Source organism: Empidonax traillii, unplaced genomic scaffold, assembly GCF_003031625.1.
Source record: "Empidonax traillii isolate 1590-97213 ecotype Southwest subspecies unplaced genomic scaffold, ASM303162v1 scaffold163:size1593379, whole genome shotgun sequence".
Lineage (NCBI taxonomy): Eukaryota > Metazoa > Chordata > Aves > Passeriformes > Tyrannidae > Empidonax > Empidonax traillii.
The window spans coordinates 222705-240106 of record NW_020955356.1 but is presented as its reverse complement, the minus strand read 5'-3'; the positions used below and the strand labels follow the sequence as shown (position 1 = coordinate 240106).

The window sequence follows — 17402 nt, the reverse complement described above, 5'->3', positions numbered from 1 at the left end:
AGGATGGAGAGTTGAAAATGCATCCTTGCAAACCTTGGAGATTTAAGCTCAGTTACAGGACACAGACATTTTATTCAGCCCCTATTCCACATGTTGGTTTTCATAACAACATCCTGGGGTCCCAAGGCTCTGCTAGGGAGAGATGAAGGTCAGCAAGGTTTAGCGACTTATCAACAGAAGTCAGCATTAGCACACACTATCCCATGCTATTTTGGATCTCACCTTCATGCCAGACCCTTACAATAGTCTGTAATCCTTTGTATATGTTAGTTTTAGCCAGTGTAGGCCCAGTTTAACTTCAGAAGCAACACCAGATGTACAGCCTTCTGCACGGAGCTGCAGCTTCCTGGTCCTTGCTATAGCATGTGGGTTCAAGGCCAGACCCCTCAGCATGTTAGTTTTTAAGGCTAATGGGAAGCTGAACTATTTGTTCCCGAACACTTGTCCCCAAAGAAAATATTGTGCTGGGCAAGCAGGGGACTCCTGCTGTCCTATCAGGACATACAGTCAGCAAAGGCTTCACACAAATTTATTTACTACGGATAAAAACTCAACAGAAAAATCAATACAGCAATGTACAGTAGAAGAGCCAAAGTCTGTGCTTTACATAAGACATGGCAAACTAGAAGGGGGAGAGAATGAGAGAGTGATCTTTCTCCACAGGGATAGACAAGAAGTGTGATCACTGCTCTAGAATTTCAGTCTATTGCAGGATTTCCCCCCCCACCCCAGAAAATTAAAATTACAGCAAAATCCTAAAAAGGGAAATCTCTAGTTCTCCACAAAAGGACACTGTTGGTTCTCTTTGTTCAAGTCATTCCAAGCACAGTTCCCAGATTTATGGCTCCTGCTCAGGTCCACTGTCACTTCCTTCTTTTCCCCAAGGTTCTCTCCCAACACATGCTTCTTGCCCTAGAGAAATAAAAAAAACCCAAACAAAGTGTAAAACACAAATTAATTTACAGTTAGGTAATTCTCAGTGGAACATGTAACCTATTTTCAGGCCATTCAGCTTTGGCTCTCTTGTAACAATATACAAAAGTGATGGACTTCTTTCTACAGACTAAAGAGAAAGAATGCACTGAAACAGGTAATATGTTAACACTTAAGACAGACATTAAACAAGACTTGTAGGCACTTAAGGACAGGGCTGACCCACAGAAAAATATTTAAGAAGTCACTAGGCTCTACAGGCCTAGGAGACCACAGTTCCAAACTGGAGCCCTACAACACACAGAAACTGAAGGCTTTGGCTTTTTCCAGCCAATTCTCCATCCCACAATATCACTCATTAAGCTTTACCTGGCGAGGGGCAGGAGTACTGGGAGAATTATCATCTCGTAGAATGCTGAGGGGAGAGCGGCCAGTTCCTCCAGATGTTGCCATGATTTTGTTGTTGGGCTTGTGTCTTACAGGCTTGCTCACTGGTTGACAGAAGGAAACACATCAGTGCATCACAACAAGGCTAGAAGGTCCTAGATTTTAAATGCCTCCTGGCCTTTATGATCTAGTTTGCTTGCTTGTACAGCAAAGACTTACCTGAGGACTTCTAGGCAAAGGGATTACAGGAAGGTTGATGTTGGAAGGGAACTCAAAGGACCTGCTCTAGCAGGGCTGCCTAAAGCCAGTTGCCCAGGACCATGTCCAGCTGGTTTTTGAATATCTCAGGAGATTCTGCAGCCTCTCTGAGCAGCCTGCTCCAGTGCTCACCCTCCCAGTGAAAAAAACTGTATCCTGATGCTCAAAAGCTTCCTGTGTTCCGTTTTGTCCCTGTCACCTCTAGTCCCACCACTGAAAGGAGCCTGGCTCTCCCTTCCTAATACTCCCCCTTCAGACATTTATATGTGTATTATAAGATAACCCCTGAGCCTTTTCTACCCCAGGCAGAACAGTCCTAGCTCTCAGCCTCTCCTCCTAGGAGAGATGCTCAGCACAGAGCTTTCTGAAGCACAGTCCATATCACAGACTGAGCCATAGCACTGTGACGTGCTTCCAATCCTTACTCCCTAGCTCTTCCCCAGGAAAAGCTGAAAAGGTTTCTCTGAACAGGTCTCCACAATCACAAATCCACCTCTGAGAGGGGAGCAGGTTACATGTACCTCTTGGTTTTGACTACGGGTTGAAAACGTAATTTCTCAACTCTTCAAAGAATCAGGTTCGGCAACCAAACAGCTCCCAAAGGCGCCTCCCAGCTCCAGAGCCCCCAGGCCAGGCTGCCCAGGGTGGTGGGACACAGCCGAACCAGGGAATGAGGACAGCGCTTCTGTCAGGGGGCAAAGCCTGGGGAAGGCACTCCATCCCGAAGGTGCCGAGAGCCCCGACTTGCCCACACCGCGGCCTGGGCAGCTCTCGGCGCACACGGAGCCCTATCCCCGCCCCACCGAGCACTTACCGGAGGACAGGCCTTGCCCGGCAGGGCGGGTGGGCCGAGCAGGGCCCGTGCCAGGGGAGAGCGGCCCCTCCAGCTCCCCCACCGCGGGCAGGGCGCTCCGCCGGGCCGGCTCCTCGGCGGCATCGGCTGCTCCCGGCGGCGCCGGCTCCGGGGCCGCTGCCTCGGCCCCAAAGGCCTCGCTGAGCTGCTTCACCAGGCGGTCCACGCTGTCTGCCAGGGGCGGAGGGGGCGGGATGAGCCGCCGGGCCGGGCAGCCCCCACCCCGCACACCCCCGCGCCCGCCTCACTCACCACTCGACACGGCTCTCATGGGCGTGCGGGAGATGCCGGGCGTGGGCGAGCGCGGGTCCCGCTCCTGGACCGCGCCCGCTGGCGGCTCGGCGGGGCTGGGCTGCGGGCTGCCCGCCGGGGAGCTCACCACCTGCGGAGAGGACAGCCGTGGGGGTGGTGGGCCGCGGCAGACCGGGGCGGGGCGGGGCGGCGGCGGCCGAGAGGTCGCGTACCTCGATGGGTGTGCGCAGGATGCCGGCGGTGGGGGAGCGGGGGTCGCTGACGTGCGCCAGGTGCTTGTTGCGGGGCGCGGCGGGGGTGGCGGGGGCGCTGCCCGCGGCGCCCATGGCGGTGATGGCCGCGCTGCTCCGGGCTGGGCCGTTCGAATCTCCCGCGCGCCGGCCGGCGCCGCTGCCCATTGGCCCTCGATCGGGGGCGGGGGCCAGCGTGCCCCGCCCATAGCCCCGCCCCTCCGCCCTCCGGCCCCGCCGTCTTCGCCCGTCACGTCCCTCCTCGCCTTGCTGTCAATCTTCTGCTACTGACCCGCCCCCCACGCCCTGCTCTGCATCGACATTGGTTAAGAAGCCCGGCATCGCCCCTGTGACGACGCCAGGTTGGCTACGATTGGCCGAGCCGGCCGGTCGGCGCCACCAGCCCGGCCCTCAGCCTCACTGCTGATTGGCCGGAACCCGTCTGACCGCATCAGGATGCGATTGGGCGGGGCTGTGGGCGGTGCCGCAGTGAGCCGCTGTCATGGCGGAGCTGAGCGAGGCGCTGCTGTCGGTGTTGCCGTCCATCCGGGTGCCCAAGGCTGGCGACCGCGTCCACAAGGACGAGTGCGCCTTCTCCTTCGACACGCCGGTAAGCGCGCCCCGCCGCCGGCCCGCCCGCCCGCCCGCTCGGGCTACTCCCGCTGCGGCCGGCTCACACCCTGCCGCCCGCCCGGGCGCCTCCCGCGCGGGACCTCACGGGACTTGTGGTTCCCCGGCGGCCGCGACGGCCGCGCCGGGGCGGCGCGCAAGGCTCTCGCGGACTACAACGCCCGGCGTGCCGCGCGGCGCGCCCCGCCCGCCCGCGGCGCGCTGGGTGCTGTAGTTCTGTGCCCGGGGCGGGCGTGGGCAGGGAGCTTTCCCCGACCAGCCACGGCCCGACCCGGCCAGCCCTGGAGAGTGGGTGCCCCCGGCCCGAACCCGCCACCGCAGAGTCTTCCTGGGACTTGCGGTCCGGCGATGGGCGGGCGGTCGGGGCGCGCCCCTGGCCCGCCATTGGCGGCGGGGGGCGGGCCGGGGGTCCCACCCTGCCCGGGTCTGAGCCCTTCCCGGTCTCACCGCGCGGTGTGGCCCGGCAGGCGGGGGCCGAGGCCATGCTGTGTCATTAAGATGGCAGTGGTCCCTTCTCCAGCCGTTTCCACCCCGCCGGCATCCCTGCGCCTCTTGCGCTACCCACGCCAGGCCTCGGAGGACCCGGGGAGGCGCAGGCAGCGGGAGAGCGAGGTCCCTCGTTGGGCTTCTTCGCGGGTGCTCGTTCGGACTGAGCCCCAGCCTGCCAAAAGTGGGCTGTAACTGGAAGATACGGGTCCTTCGAGGAAGCGGCACATGGCATCCTGGCCCTCTTCTCCTCCCCGAGCCCTGCAGTGATGCCTCACTACTCTGAGCACTCTGTCTCAGCTGCTGCTGAGACCTTAGTGGTTTCACTCTTTCCAGCCTCTGCATTTGTGTCTCTCACCCCTTCAATTTAAAAAGGGTATCTCTGCTGAACGCGTATGGTGTTTTCCAGCTGCTGGTGGAATAGTGGGGCTCGTTCCGTATGTGTTTCAGAGCTGCCCACAAGCTTTTGAACCCAATAGCAAAAGTCAACAGTGGTCTGTTAACCTTACTCACACTGTAGCTTGGCAGCGTTCCCTGTGGCACTGGGAATCATGCTCTTGGACAGGGTGCCACAATTTTGCTAGTAATGATTGTACTGTGCTCTGAACTTGTGAACTGTGAGTGCTAAGGGCCTTTTGCAAGATAAAATCCTGGAGAAGCTCAGGCTTTCCTGGTTCAGTAGCATCCTGCCATAAGTGAACAGGCAAATAGTTTTTTTAATATGTCATCATGACAGGAGTGCCTGTTGTGGGACAGCTAGGCAGGGGCTTGTCATCCTATTTCTGACTCGCTGCTAAGTGACTGGTATGTAGGAATGAGCTGTTGCCAAGATTTGCTGAATAATGACTAGTCTTCCATGCCTATCCTAGCAGCTGGAATAGCATTCTTTCCCATGTCCCTTCAGTTTTATTCCTCCTTCCTTCCAGGAGTCAGATGGCGGTTTGTATATCTGCATGAACACGTTCCTGGGCTTTGGGAAGCAGTATGTGGAAAAGCACTATCAGAAAACAGGCCAGCGGGTCTACCTGCACCTCAAAAGAACACGTAAACCGGTAAAAAATAAAAATACATATGCTCAAACTTGTTCTGAAATTGAGAGCTGTGCTGTGTCTCTGTATTCGACCAGATACAGTTTATTCTCCTCAGACACAACTGATATTTTTCCTAGTGAATTGAGGGACACCAGTCCTTCAGCTCTGCTAATGTTGCATTGTTGTATCCATTGCCCATGCTATTTCGGCCCAGTTTTCTTCTGTTCTTAAGAGTAGCTTAATTTCAATCCTTAAGGCCTGCCACAGCTTGCCCATCCCCCTAATTCTACTTCTGTATTTCTTGTCAATGCCATAGAAGGAAGAAGACACCAATTCCAGCGCTGGGGACCCCCCAAGGAAGAAACCAACTCGTTTGGCTATTGGTAAGGAAGTACTTGTGCATCATATGGTCTTTATTGTTTTGAGCTGGTTCTCTGGAGCTGCCTGGCTTGTCTCTTTTGCCTTTACTCTTCTGGGCTAATATGCTTGGCCAAAGTAAGACTTCACGTTTTCTAATGTGTCTCACGTGAGCAGTTTCTGCAGAACAGTCTGTGTTCTGTGTCCAAAGTTGCGACGTGTTTTCCGTGGATAAATACGTTTTTTATCCTCTCTGCATACCTGGCTCAGCTTGGTGTGTTTAGATTGTGGGAATTGGGATTGTTGCTTAAACACAGTGTGCCCAGTGTGGGGCTGAAGGAAGTCTGAGAAAATATGTAAGTCTGAGAAAAGTAAGTTGGAAGCTTCTGACAGATAAACTATTTTGTAACCTTCTCAGATACTGAGCTAGTGCTATTCGTATAGATGGGAAAGCAATAAATGGTAAATGCCATATTAACGTTTTTGGCTCAGTAGGTCTTTGAAATACAAGACTGATGCTGGGGGAAATATGTGTGAACATTAAAATATTAAAAACAGGCCCTTTTTTTCTGAAGAACAGAGATGGTGTTCCATTATACTCTTGCAGCAACTAAAAAGGCTGTCATGGCAATCAGTGGAGATTCTGCTTATTTGGAGCGGTCTCGGCTCGTAATTTCTGAGCCATTCTGGAAATACGTAAAGCAGAGGACAGGAACATTTGTAGCAGTAACAGGTTCTTGGCTTTCTGGAAGCTGGCCACTAGAGGGAAATCCAGAACCTGGACTGTGAACATCTTGCTTTTGGCTCACTTTTTCCACTGCTGCCAGAGCACAAACACTGCTATTAAGACTGTCAGCTGCTCTCTGTTAGGATGGTGAGCTGAATGGAGTCCCAAAGATCACTTCTAGCAAAATTGAGACTAGAATCTATGTTTCTTCAGGTATCCACTGCTTTTATTGATATGACTGTGCTGCTTTTGGAGAGATGAGGCCCAGTCTGCATTATGAGTTACTTCTGCTTCCTGAATTCTACAAAATCTTGAGACTAGTGTTGTCAGTGGGTTGGCAAATGTCTACCTGTGATAACAGCTTAGTGGTGTGAATGGATCGGGAGAGAATAAAAGAAAGTATTAGCCCTATGAGACAGTGGTCTTAAGTTCAGGAGAGATTTTTTTAATCTTTATTTTAGCTGAACTGTGGTGGTTTAGCTAATCCTGACACAGGAGATTTTTTTTAAATACTAGAAAGATTTAGGAGCAAAATGTCATTAGCTGCAAAATGTAGCCCTTGATCTCTCTGTACCTCATTCTTCCCTCTCTATGGGGGAAAAAAAAACCCACAGTGCTTGCCTCCTGTGCCTGCGTGTTGGTTGAATGACTTTGGTAGTCTGTGGTGTGTAGGTACCATGGAAAGGGAACAGTGTGCCTCATGGCAAGGTGTTGGCTCTGAGTTGGGGGTAAAGGGCTAGGAGTTGGCCTGCTGGCTGAAGACACTCTTCCTCATCTGGAGCCTCAGAAGGTTCACATAACCACTGAGGGGACCTCACCAGTCTGGTTTAGTTTGTTTAGAGTTCGAGAATGGTGTAATGCCCTGGGGGATTGTGTATTGCTTTACTCTGTGAAGTGGTGACAGGAAATCTCTCTGGGCTGTGCCGAGGAGGCACAGAAGAGGATTGTCTGGGTATGTTGTTGCATGATGCTGGGGACTGTTTTCAGGTATTTCTAAAATCACCGTATTCATACGTAGCAGTTTGTGCATAGTGTAAAAATTGTAGGTATCTAAGGAGGGAGTTGCAGAAGATCTCGTGGGACCGGGTGTTTTTGTCAATAATGTTTTAAGGAAATGCAGTAGTGGTTATCAGAAGTGTGTCACACACAGGATTCTTGAGGCAGAGACACTGAACAGCAAAAGCTTGTATTCCCTGCAGAGATTTGTTGCAGTCACAGATGTTCATAGATCTGTTGCAGAGATTATTGCAGTCACAGCATCCATTTTTTCAAGAAATAAAGGAAATTCAGTTTAAAAAATCAGGAGGTTTAGGCTGCTAATAAACCCTGTCTGTCTTGCCTGTTTCCTTCTGGGATGTAGCATGTGAACACCTGGAGAACAGGAAAGGCCAAGCTTTTCCCCCGAGTACCTACATAATTCAGAAACTGTTCCCTGCTGTAGATGAGGGAATATGCAGAAGCTGCAGGTGTTTTAGGCAAGCATCCATCATGAATATTGACAGCTGGCAAATAACATTTTATGTAGGGATCTCCCATTTCTGTTTCAACCTTTGAAAAGCAAGGCCAAGTGTGCATGAGAAACTACTAGCACTATACCTTTCCTAAGACTTTTTCTGCAATTCTAGGTGTTCTGGGGGAGCTCCTAGTTCTTCTTACATGAGTTCAGGACTCTGAATTATCCTTTCTGGAAAAGGCAAGAAACAGAGGCAGGCTCCTTAAAGATGCTGGCACAGCTGACCTGTGCACTGGGCTACAAGATGATCTCTTCATGCACATCTCCCTTCACCATCTTGAGTATTCTGGTTAAGGATGAACACCAGTGCTTTATCTTGGCTTTGTTCTAGAGCAAGTGGGTTTTTTTCTGGTTGTAGTCAGGGTCTAGAGACTTTTTAAGCATCAGTAAAAAGAGCTGGGAAAAGGCAAACCTGTTGTCATCGCGCTCATATTTGCTTCTGTGAAGTCCACACTGCCAGCAGAAATTTTGGGACCCAGAAGTGGAAGAAAGATCGTGGATCACTGATTTAGAGCTTTGTCTTAGTCATGGTGCTTTATTTCATGTAAGTTCTGGGCAAAGAAGCTCTGCAGGCTCTTTGGTTTTACCTGTTACCGGAATGTTTTTTTCTTCCTGTAGGTGTAGAAGGTGGATTTGACATCACAGAAGAAAAGTTTGAATATGACGAAGATGTAAAAATAGTAATTTTTCCAGACCATTTGGATATTCCTCGTGATGGGCTGGAGGGCCTACCAGATATGGTCAGAGACAGGGTATGTTTGGGTGGAGGGCTGTGTTTTCTATTGGTGAGGGAATGTACCTTTACAGAGAAGGAAACACTGCCCAGTGAAATGGATCCTGCAGAGCTTCTATGAAGTCTCAGCTGTCAGTAAACAGGACTGTTCTGCATTTACACAGTTCTTTACATTATGAAGTCCTGGCTTGTGTGTGACTGAGGCTCCATAACAACTCACTTGCCTAAATGTGCAGTGTTGTGCCACTGGAAGTTTCTTTCCTTGCGCCCTTCATGTTTTTTCCTGCTGTCCTAATTCCAGATTGCCAGTGCAATTGAGGCCATCCTGACAGCAGATTCAGCCTCACGGAAGCAGGAGGTACAAGCTTGGGATGGAGAGGTTCGACGTGTTTCCAAACATGCTTTTTCCCTGCACCAACTTCAGAACGATGTCCGCATCCCACCATGGTGAGCTTAGTACTGAAACTAGATGTGTCCCAGACCTGTCCCCGTCACTTTCTTCTCCTGTCCTGTACTGCAGCAGCAGATGACACTGCTTTTGAGAGCCTCTGAGCGTGCCTTGTTGTAGTAAATTCGGGGGAGATGGCAAACTAAGGCATTTCAGCATGCTCAGTGTTCTGAAGTGAAAGAGAAATGAGATTGCTTATACTACGGGTAATGCAGTCAGTGTATAGTAATGGAGAAGGCTTGGGAGGCAGGATCCAAAGGTTTTCACTTTGATCTCTCTTTCTCTGTTCCTTGTCCATAGTGGCTGGAAGTGCAGCAAGTGTGACATGAAGGAGAACCTGTGGCTGAACATGACGGACGGAGCCATCCTCTGTGGCCGGCGCTACTTTGATGGCAGTGGTGGCAACAATCACGCGGTTGAGCATTACAGGGAAACTGGCTACCCACTGGCTGTGAAACTGGGAACAATTACTCCTGATGGGGCTGGTGAGAAGGGGATCCTCTGTGGGGAGATCCCAGGCACACTTGAGCTGACTTGGGTCTCTGACAAGATTTGTGTCCAAATCTTAAGCAGAGAATATATGGCACAGTAACCCAGTTTCCTCACTTCAGGCGTATGTGTACCTCTGTACTTTGATCAGTGACAAAGTTGTTTGTCTTGTCACGTCCTTTGGAAGAATCTCAGTGTTCTGTCATGCTATTCTGCTGAGGAGGAAAAGAAACCTCCATTGCCCAGTTTGTCAAAACTCGCAGTTCTGAGCACTCTGTTCTCTTCATCCAGCTGTGAATTTGAGATCACAGGGCATTGTAAGTCTCAGTTTCTCCTCTGTGTTCCTGCATAGATGTCTACTCCTATGATGAGGATGACATGGTGTTGGATCCCAACCTGGCAGAACACCTGGCACACTTTGGGATTGACATGCTCAAGATGCAGAAGGTGAGGGGGAAGGGTGATCCTCCATAGGCTGAGAGGGAGAGAGTAGCAGCTCAAGGTATTTTAGTTGGATTCCAGCTTTCTGTGGCTATGCAGAACCATTCCTGGTCAAGAAACCCTGAATTTTTTGTCACACAGAGAGTTGTCTCATCTGCCTCACTTCTTTCACTGCCTTTTTTGCCTTTCTTTCATGTCCTTCAGGTTTATTTCCTTGGGGTTATGTGCCAGTACTTTGGGCAGGAAGGCTCCCGGGTGCTGAGCTTTGTTCCCTAGATTCAGTGTTAGTGTGTGATTTCTATGCCTCTTTACGAGGAATGGTTCAGATTTCTCCCATATTTCTTATCCTTCTTCCTTTTGTCACAGGCATTCAGGTATACAGAAACAATGCTTTTTTCTTCCTCTTCTTTCATTAGAATAAACCAGAATGGATTTGACTCTGTGTATCTCTACAACATTGCACTTTTCACACCTCTAATGTGCCCTTGAGTCTGTCTTGAGGATTTTTCCTGTTTTTTCCCTCTGCAGACAGACAAAACAATGACAGAACTGGAAATAGACATGAATCAGCGCATTGGGGAGTGGGAGCTCATCCAGGAGTCTGGCGTGCAGCTCAAGCCTCTCTATGGGCCTGGGTACACTGGTATCCGTAACCTGGGCAACAGTTGCTACCTCAATTCTGTGATGCAGGTGCTGTTCAGTATCCCAGACTTCCAGAGAAAGTAAGTGAGTTTAATCACCCTTTTCCATTAGTCTGGGATCAGTAGAAAGGGCTCCTAGAGTTGGGAGCTTCTGTTACAGTAATCACACTCAGATCTGCTTCTTTACTAGATGAACCTATATATCCCTTAGATTGTCTCATTTTGCTCTGCAGGTATGTGGACAAGCTGGAGAAGATATTCCAAAGCGCACCTTCGGACCCCACACAGGACTTCAGCACACAAGTGTACGTAGAGTTTTGGTGAGAGAAGGAAGGCCGAGGCTGCCTGGGTGCATCCCCTCTGTGCTGGTTTGCTCAGGTTTCTCCCTCAAGCCTTACCTCTGTGTTTGCATGTCCACCACTGAAGACACTGATCCCCAGTAATCAATAAGGATGTAAGCCAAGAAATTCGGCTGAGTACCCTAGGTGGAAAGGACAGAGAGCACTTCAGTGTTCATGGGAGGCTCTTAAATGAGTTATGTAGGAAGGCAGTATTGTCTGTTACCCCAGGGGGATTTGTGGTAGGCAGCTTCTGTCTGCATAACAGCAAAAGTGCTTGCTGTCTGCAATGGAGGGAGATAGTAAAGAGCAAAGGAATATGTAGATTTAGGCAACTTTATTCTCAGTGGGTAATTAAGATATGCTTTAAGAGGCTTCCCTCGAGAGGTGTTGTGTGAGGCAATAGCAGGAGAATATGCAGAAAGAGGAACACAAGATTTGGGAGGGTTTTACATTTTAAATACCTGAAATTTGTGCTACAGCTGCTCTAAAATGGCAAAGCAGCATGTGGAGGTTTGGGATGAAGAAAGGGAAGGTGGCATTTGTGGAAGGGAGTTCAGTGGTAGGGGTGGTTTCTAAATTTGGACATCCTGGAGTAAGTTGTTCAATGAGAGGGGATTAAGGTGAGACAGCCAGAAAGCAGAGGGAAGAATTGGTAAGATTTGTTTCCAGACAAATGGCAGTACTGATGGGAAATGACTTGAGTGAAGTGAAACAGTAGGAGAGTCAGCATAAGAGGAAGTTCCTGAACACTTCTGTTGTCCATTAAGAGCCTCATGCAGTCATCCCTGATTTTTTCTCTGGGAAAAAGTGATCGGTCTGCTTACAGCAATGCTATTTCTGACTCGGGCAGTTTCCCTGTGCCCTGTTGTCTCCTGCACAGTCAGACACACTGCTACGTTACCCACGTCGGGCTGCAGCTCAGTTTGGCTGTTACACAGCTGCCATGTGGCTCAGCACCTGCTTTTCCTTTGTGTGCTACTCTGTGCAAGCAGTGGTTGAGGTTGGTGTCCAAAAGTCCTTTGAAGTCAGGGCGCCAGAGGACAGACCACAATAAGATAATCTTGTCTGGTGCAGCAGAGAAGGCTGTTACCTGTGAGACTGACAGCGTTAAAGCTGGATGGGTTAATGTGGCTCCCGGAATATGTGGGACTGAAGAAACTGTTTTGATGCTAACAGTGGCTTCATCATTCCAGAGCCAAATTGGGCCATGGACTGCTTTCTGGGGAGTATTCAAGGCCAGCCTCTTCAGATGGGGAACAGCAGCCTGATCAGAAGGTAAGACTTAGATATGGCAACCTCTTGATGTGTGTGTTGCATGAGGTACTGTGTGTGCTGTGTGGGAAAGGAGGAAGAACCCTTTCCGCAAACATTTCCTGAGGCTCATTCCAACACCGTGTCACCTGAAGAAAAAGCATGGCTAAGAGTAGCTGTTGCTACTTGCCAGGACACATGCTTGGCAAATTATGACCACCTTCCTCTTCCACTTGTTGTTTGCAGGGTATGCAAAATGGCATTGCTCCACGCATGTTTAAGTCCCTCATCGGAAAGGGGCACCCAGAATTTTCCACTAACCGACAGCAGGACGCCCAGGAATTCTTTCTGCACTTCATCAACATGGTTGAGGTAATGGTTGAGTCTATCTGTCAAATTGTGGAAAAGCCAGCTTGTTTTTCTCCCCACAGCAAGGGGTAAGGAGTGGAGGTGAGAAGCTGACAATGAAGGCACAGAGAAGGAGAAAACACAGGGAAATTGGCCAGCCAGCACCTGCTGAGGCAGAGAAGGGAGAGATGTTTGGCCATGTTTTCAGGGCTGATTCCTTGGAGGAATCTCTTCTGGGAGTGGCACACCTGGAGATGCAAATTTTCTTCTTTAGTGGCAGGAGTGCCATGGGTTCCTGGGGTGGCTAAGTTGGTTCTAGTTTCCTCTTTGCTGTCTTTTCAAGAGGACTGGGTACAGAAGTGAATACTCTTCCACATCCTATGTGGCATCACGGCTACTACAGATAGTTATTTCTGCCATTCTGATGTTACATCTGTCCTTCTAATCTCTCCTTCTTCAGAGGAACTGCCGCAGCTCGGAGAACCCTAACGAGGTCTTCCGTTTTCTGGTGGAGGAGAAGCTGAAGTGCCTGGCCACAGAAAAGGTGAAATATACCCAGCGTGTGGACTATATTATGCAGCTGCCTGTGCCAATGGATGCTGCACTCAACAAAGGTCAGTAACGTGCCAAGACCTGAACACTGGCAAACCCTATGTTTGTATATTGTACTATTCCTACAGAACTCCTTAAATGAGAAGGGGACTTCTCTGCCACTTCTGAGGCCAGATCCTTCTCCTGCTTTTGTGGGATCGGGCTGATTTCTTCAGAGGTGGTGTGACTTGGTGATGTCCCTGTGGAGCCTTTCTCTCGGACACCACAACCTGGGCTGTGATTCAGCAGCAAAACAGGACTGGCTGCAATAGCAGAACAGTGCTCTGGAAGTTGTGCTCTCTGTTCTTGACGGCGTGTGTCTATAGGCCTGTTCTGCCCCAGGGTATAGCTTACACCAGTCGCTTTGTAGGTACCTAGAGGTGGTTCTTGACTCCTCTGCTTTATTCTCTAGATGAACTACTGGAATATGAGGAGAAGAAGAGGCAGGCAGAGGAGGAGAAGCAGCCACTGCCTGAGCTGGTGCGAGCCAAGGTGCCTTTCAGCTCCTGCCTAGAGGCCTATGGAGCTCCAGAGCAGGTGGATGATTTCTGGAGCACAGCCTTGCAGGCCAAGTCTGTGGCTCTCAAGTGAGTGTGTGTCAGCTAGGCTGTGACAAACTGGCCGTAGCTGCATGTTTGGGGATTTCTTGTAGTGGCTTGGGGAAGAAGCATTACCAAAGCTTTGTAGTCAGCCACACCCTGGACCCATAGAAGGTTGAAGCAGATTGGGAATCAGTCTTTCAGTGCTGGAGTGGTTGCCCTCAGTGGGCAGAACAGCAGTGCTAGTGAAGTCAGATTTCAGTTGCTGAGAGGCCGTGAAAATACAGTAACACTCCAGAAAAATAGTAGCTTTTTGTAAATGTAAAATTTAGCTTTAGAATCAGTACTGACAGAATGGCGACAGTGGTCATGCATGGTCTCTAAAATTTCTTTAATTTTTAGTTATTAAGATTAGAACAAAACACTGAGTGTAACAGATGCAAGAGTTCCTTTTAGGAATGCTAACTTAAGTGCTAGTAGCAAGGTTTAAAGAACAGCTTTAATTTTTCTCACTGCCTGGAGCACATGCAAGAGTGAAAAGGTAGAGTGAGAAGATTATAAATATAAGCAGTTTTCTCCTGTGATGCCACTGAGTGTTGTTTTGCAATGAAAGTCCTTAGAGCTGGAAGTATTTTTCTAACAAATACCCTGTTATTAAGAAATAGCTACTACAAACAAACAGATCACATTGAAAAGTAAGATTTTGTTTTGCTTTTTAGTGAGTTGTGTTCAAACACTTTACCATTGATTAAGTTAGTTCTACAGCATGTTGCAGTTATTCCCTGGTAATAAGTATTTTGTCTCACAGGCACTTCTTCCTTCACAAACATTCCCCTGTTTCATAGATTCCAAAATAATGTTCCATCAAATTCAGCTAATTTAAAATTCACTTATTCTGCTTCATATCCAAAAAAGTGCTCTTGTGCTTGAAAGCTTGTCAATTCCTGCAGCTGTATCTGTTGGTCTAATAAAAGATATTATTTCCTCTACATTCTTTAAAGGTTAGACTTTTAATTAAACACCAAAATGTGAGGAGGCTTGTAAAATACAGGATTGGAGGGTAAGAGAGCATGTAGTATTTTTCCTCAACCCTCAAGATTTTGTAAATGTTGCACTCTGTCCCATCTTGTCAGGCTTTCTCCTTTAGAAATGGTTCTGTTTGAGGAGCTTTAAGCTCAGCACAGGAGAGTTGCACACATAGGTGTATCCACCTGTCTTAGGGTATGTCTCTGCCCTACTCACTGATTTCTTAAGTCAAATAGGTGCCCTCAACTGTTGCTAACAAAATATTCAAAAATATTATGTGTCTCTTTCAGAACAACACGGTTCGCCTCTTTCCCGGATTATCTGGTCATCCAGATCAAGAAGTTCACTTTTGGTCTGGACTGGGTGCCCAAAAAGCTTGGTAAGAAGGATGAGAAGTGCAGAACATATAAGTACTGGGAGTCACATATGGATATTGTGGTCATTATTGCAAAGAGGAAAGGAACTACCCCAAAAGTTGCTGCAGGCATCCCCAGGGACTTACCCTTCAAGATCTCCCAACCGAATCCTTTGTTTCTGCCCCTGCGGGGAGGCTGAGCAAGACTATATCTTGCAGATGTTTCGATTGAAATGCCGGAGGAGCTGGATATCTCTGCACTGCAGGGAACAGGGCTGCAGGATGGAGAAGAGGAAATGCCAGACATCGCACCCCCACTGGTGACACCAGACGAGCCCAAAGGTAGCCTGGGGTTCTATGGCAACGAGGACGACGACTCCTTCTGCTCCCCTCACTTCTCCTCTCCGACATGTTAGTGATTCTCCTCCTCTCTTCCTGATGCCTGACTCATTTCCCTGTTCTCCTTGCCTTGTCTCCCATGCTAGCAGTTTCCCACTTGCCCAGACTTTCCCTGTCCCTCTGTCAGTGATTGCCAGCTGCCTCCCTTGCATGCCTGTTATGCAAGGGTGTTATGCAAGGGAGTTCGTTGATTCCTGTTCTGTGCAGGATGGAGGAGTAGCATGTCTAGTGCATTTAGAGGAGGCAGAGCTGGGGTTTATACAAGATTTAACTGGTAGAGTTATTTTATTTTCACAAACCACAGTGGGAGGTTGGGTTTGGAGTCTAGGGAGGAGCCAGGGCTCCCAAGTTCATGAGTTCAGTTGTTTTGTTCTTTTGGGATGCCTGTGTATGAGACTGCACTTCTGATGAAGAAAGATGGTAAAGGATGAGAAGAGCAGAGAGATGGAGCTTGTTGTGAAATAAAGCCAGAAGTGGTGGCTTTGGAGGCTGTGTGACACCACACAAAATGGAGCAGGCAGGGATGGGTGGGAGTGGGTGGCTCTAATCTGTGTGTTCCCACAGCACCCATGTTGGATGAGTCGGTGATTATCCAGCTAGTGGAGATGGGCTTTCCCATGGATGCCTGCCGCAAAGCCGTGTATTACACAGGGAACAGTGGGGTTGAAGCGGCCATGAACTGGGTCATGTCACATATGGATGATCCAGGTATGAGGCCACATGGCCATAATGAAGCTTACTGCGTCTGGGCCATGGTACTTCCTGTCCCACTGCCACAATGGAAAACTGAAGTAGTTTGGACTTGGAATGTATCCATCCTGGAGAGGTCTAACTTTTCCGAGCTGTGTTCTGTTTCCTGCTGCAGACTTTGCTAACCCATTAGTTCTCCCTGGATCCAGTGGACCGGGGTCAACTATTGCCTGCCCAGACCCCCCTTCAGAAGACAGTGTGGCCACCATTGTCTCCATGGGCTTCTCCCGGGACCAGGCTATGAAAGCGCTCAGGGCCACGGTGAGAGGCGTGGGTGACATCAGAATGCAAGGATATTCTCAGGAACAGGGATTCCCAAGTTTACTGTCTTCTCTTCTTTCTTCCAGAACAACAGTCTGGAGCGTGCTGTGGATTGGATCTTTAGCCACATTGATGACCTTGATGCAGAAGCTGCTATGGATATCTCAGAAGGGCGCTCCGCAGCTGATTCCATCTCTGAATCCGTCCCTGTGGGTCCCAAAGTGCGCGATGGGCCTGGAAGTGAGTTCCACGCTGTAGGAATGTGGATTTTGAGGTGGAAACTCCATGTGACTTTATTATCCCTGATCCATGCAGTGCTACGGGTTTTAGCAACAGTGTCACAAAGCTGGTCTGATTGTTGAAATGGAAGCCGAGAGGAAAAGAGGAGGAATGGCGATGTAGTCCAGACCCTTCAGGCTGGGTAGGAATTACCTGGAAGCCAGTAAGAGAAAGGCAGAGGAAGTGCTAGGAAATGAAAGACAGGAAGGGCTATGCTGCATTTTTGCAATTATCCCAGAAGGCTTTTTTGCCCTTCAGGCAAAACTGGTTCCAGTCTGTGTGCAGAATTGGTGCCAGTGCTGCTGGGCTGCGGGATGCCATATGGAGGGGAATCCCTGCCTTACCCATCCAACACCCATTGGCTAAATAAAAAGTTGGAAGTGAGAAGGCTAAATGAAAGTTACCATCATTTCCTAACATGTTTGGCCTTAAGACTGGGGATTGAGTTCTAAATTATTACCCAGCAGAGTTACCATCAGGGACCTTCTCTAGAGAGGGCTTTGCACAGAGTAAGATGCCTTTTGCCTTTCCTCTTTCCCTGACAATCCTCTCTTCCTTCCTCCTCTCCAGAATACCAGCTGTTTGCCTTCATCAGCCACATGGGCACTTCGACTATGTGTGGACACTATGTTTGTCACATCAAGAAAGATGGCAGGTGAGAGGGATTTTCACAGCATAAGGGGACTTTAAGGTGTTGCTTTAAATCCCCCCCTGTTTCTTCAGAGGTCTTGTGGGGAGCGGGGATGAGAGCAGGAGAGGGGACTCAATGGAGTTGTGTCTTAACCATGGAATGGCATCCCTGAGCTCTTGTGCCTGTTGCAGGTGGGTGATCTACAACGACCAGAAAGTCTGT

The 17402-nt window shown here is 49.4% G+C and overlaps 2 protein-coding genes across 2 annotated transcripts in view; one reads left to right on the top strand and one right to left on the bottom strand.

Moving 5' to 3' along the window:
• Nucleotides 1-512: 512 nt before the first annotated feature.
• Nucleotides 513-3094, bottom strand: CDCA3 (cell division cycle associated 3). The gene is made up of 5 exons (XM_027885208.1): nt 2896-3094; nt 2684-2813; nt 2393-2602; nt 1303-1424; nt 513-912 (listed from the first exon to the last, which is right to left on the bottom strand). Exons 1-5 carry the CDS (start codon nt 3079-3081, stop codon nt 772-774), a joined length of 789 nt encoding a protein of 262 aa, XP_027741009.1. The 5' UTR covers nt 3082-3094; the 3' UTR covers nt 513-771.
• Nucleotides 3095-3329: 235 nt separating this feature from the next.
• Nucleotides 3330-17402, top strand: part of USP5 (ubiquitin specific peptidase 5) — a 14145-nt gene continuing 72 nt past the window's right edge. The window contains exons 1-20 of the mRNA XM_027885294.1: nt 3330-3523; nt 4956-5081; nt 5377-5443; nt 8276-8409; nt 8692-8837; nt 9139-9323; nt 9680-9774; nt 10297-10490; nt 10643-10714; nt 11944-12025; nt 12248-12373; nt 12810-12963; nt 13353-13527; nt 14796-14884; nt 15080-15271; nt 15824-15967; nt 16125-16270; nt 16357-16510; nt 17120-17204; nt 17372-17396. Of these exons, the coding sequence (XP_027741095.1) occupies nt 3416-3523; nt 4956-5081; nt 5377-5443; nt 8276-8409; nt 8692-8837; nt 9139-9323; nt 9680-9774; nt 10297-10490; nt 10643-10714; nt 11944-12025; nt 12248-12373; nt 12810-12963; nt 13353-13527; nt 14796-14884; nt 15080-15271; nt 15824-15967; nt 16125-16270; nt 16357-16510; nt 17120-17204; nt 17372-17396 (2499 nt within the window). The 5' untranslated portion in view covers nt 3330-3415. The remainder of the gene's footprint in view (nt 3524-4955; nt 5082-5376; nt 5444-8275; nt 8410-8691; nt 8838-9138; nt 9324-9679; nt 9775-10296; nt 10491-10642; nt 10715-11943; nt 12026-12247; nt 12374-12809; nt 12964-13352; nt 13528-14795; nt 14885-15079; nt 15272-15823; nt 15968-16124; nt 16271-16356; nt 16511-17119; nt 17205-17371; nt 17397-17402) is intronic.

Bases quoted from the DNA above. Each gene is read 5' to 3' on its own strand.
- CDCA3 (XM_027885208.1), bottom strand. From the start codon at position 3,081: ATGGGCAGCGGCGCCGGCCGGCGCGCGGGAGATTCGAACGGCCCAGCC. The intron at 2,603-2,683 runs GTGAGTGAGGCG...CGCCCCTGGCAG, and splicing joins CATGAGAGCCGTGTCGAGTG to ACAGCGTGGACCGCCTGGTG. The intron at 913-1,302 runs GTAAAGCTTAAT...TTATTTCTCTAG, and splicing joins GTACTCCTGCCCCTCGCCAG to GGCAAGAAGCATGTGTTGGG.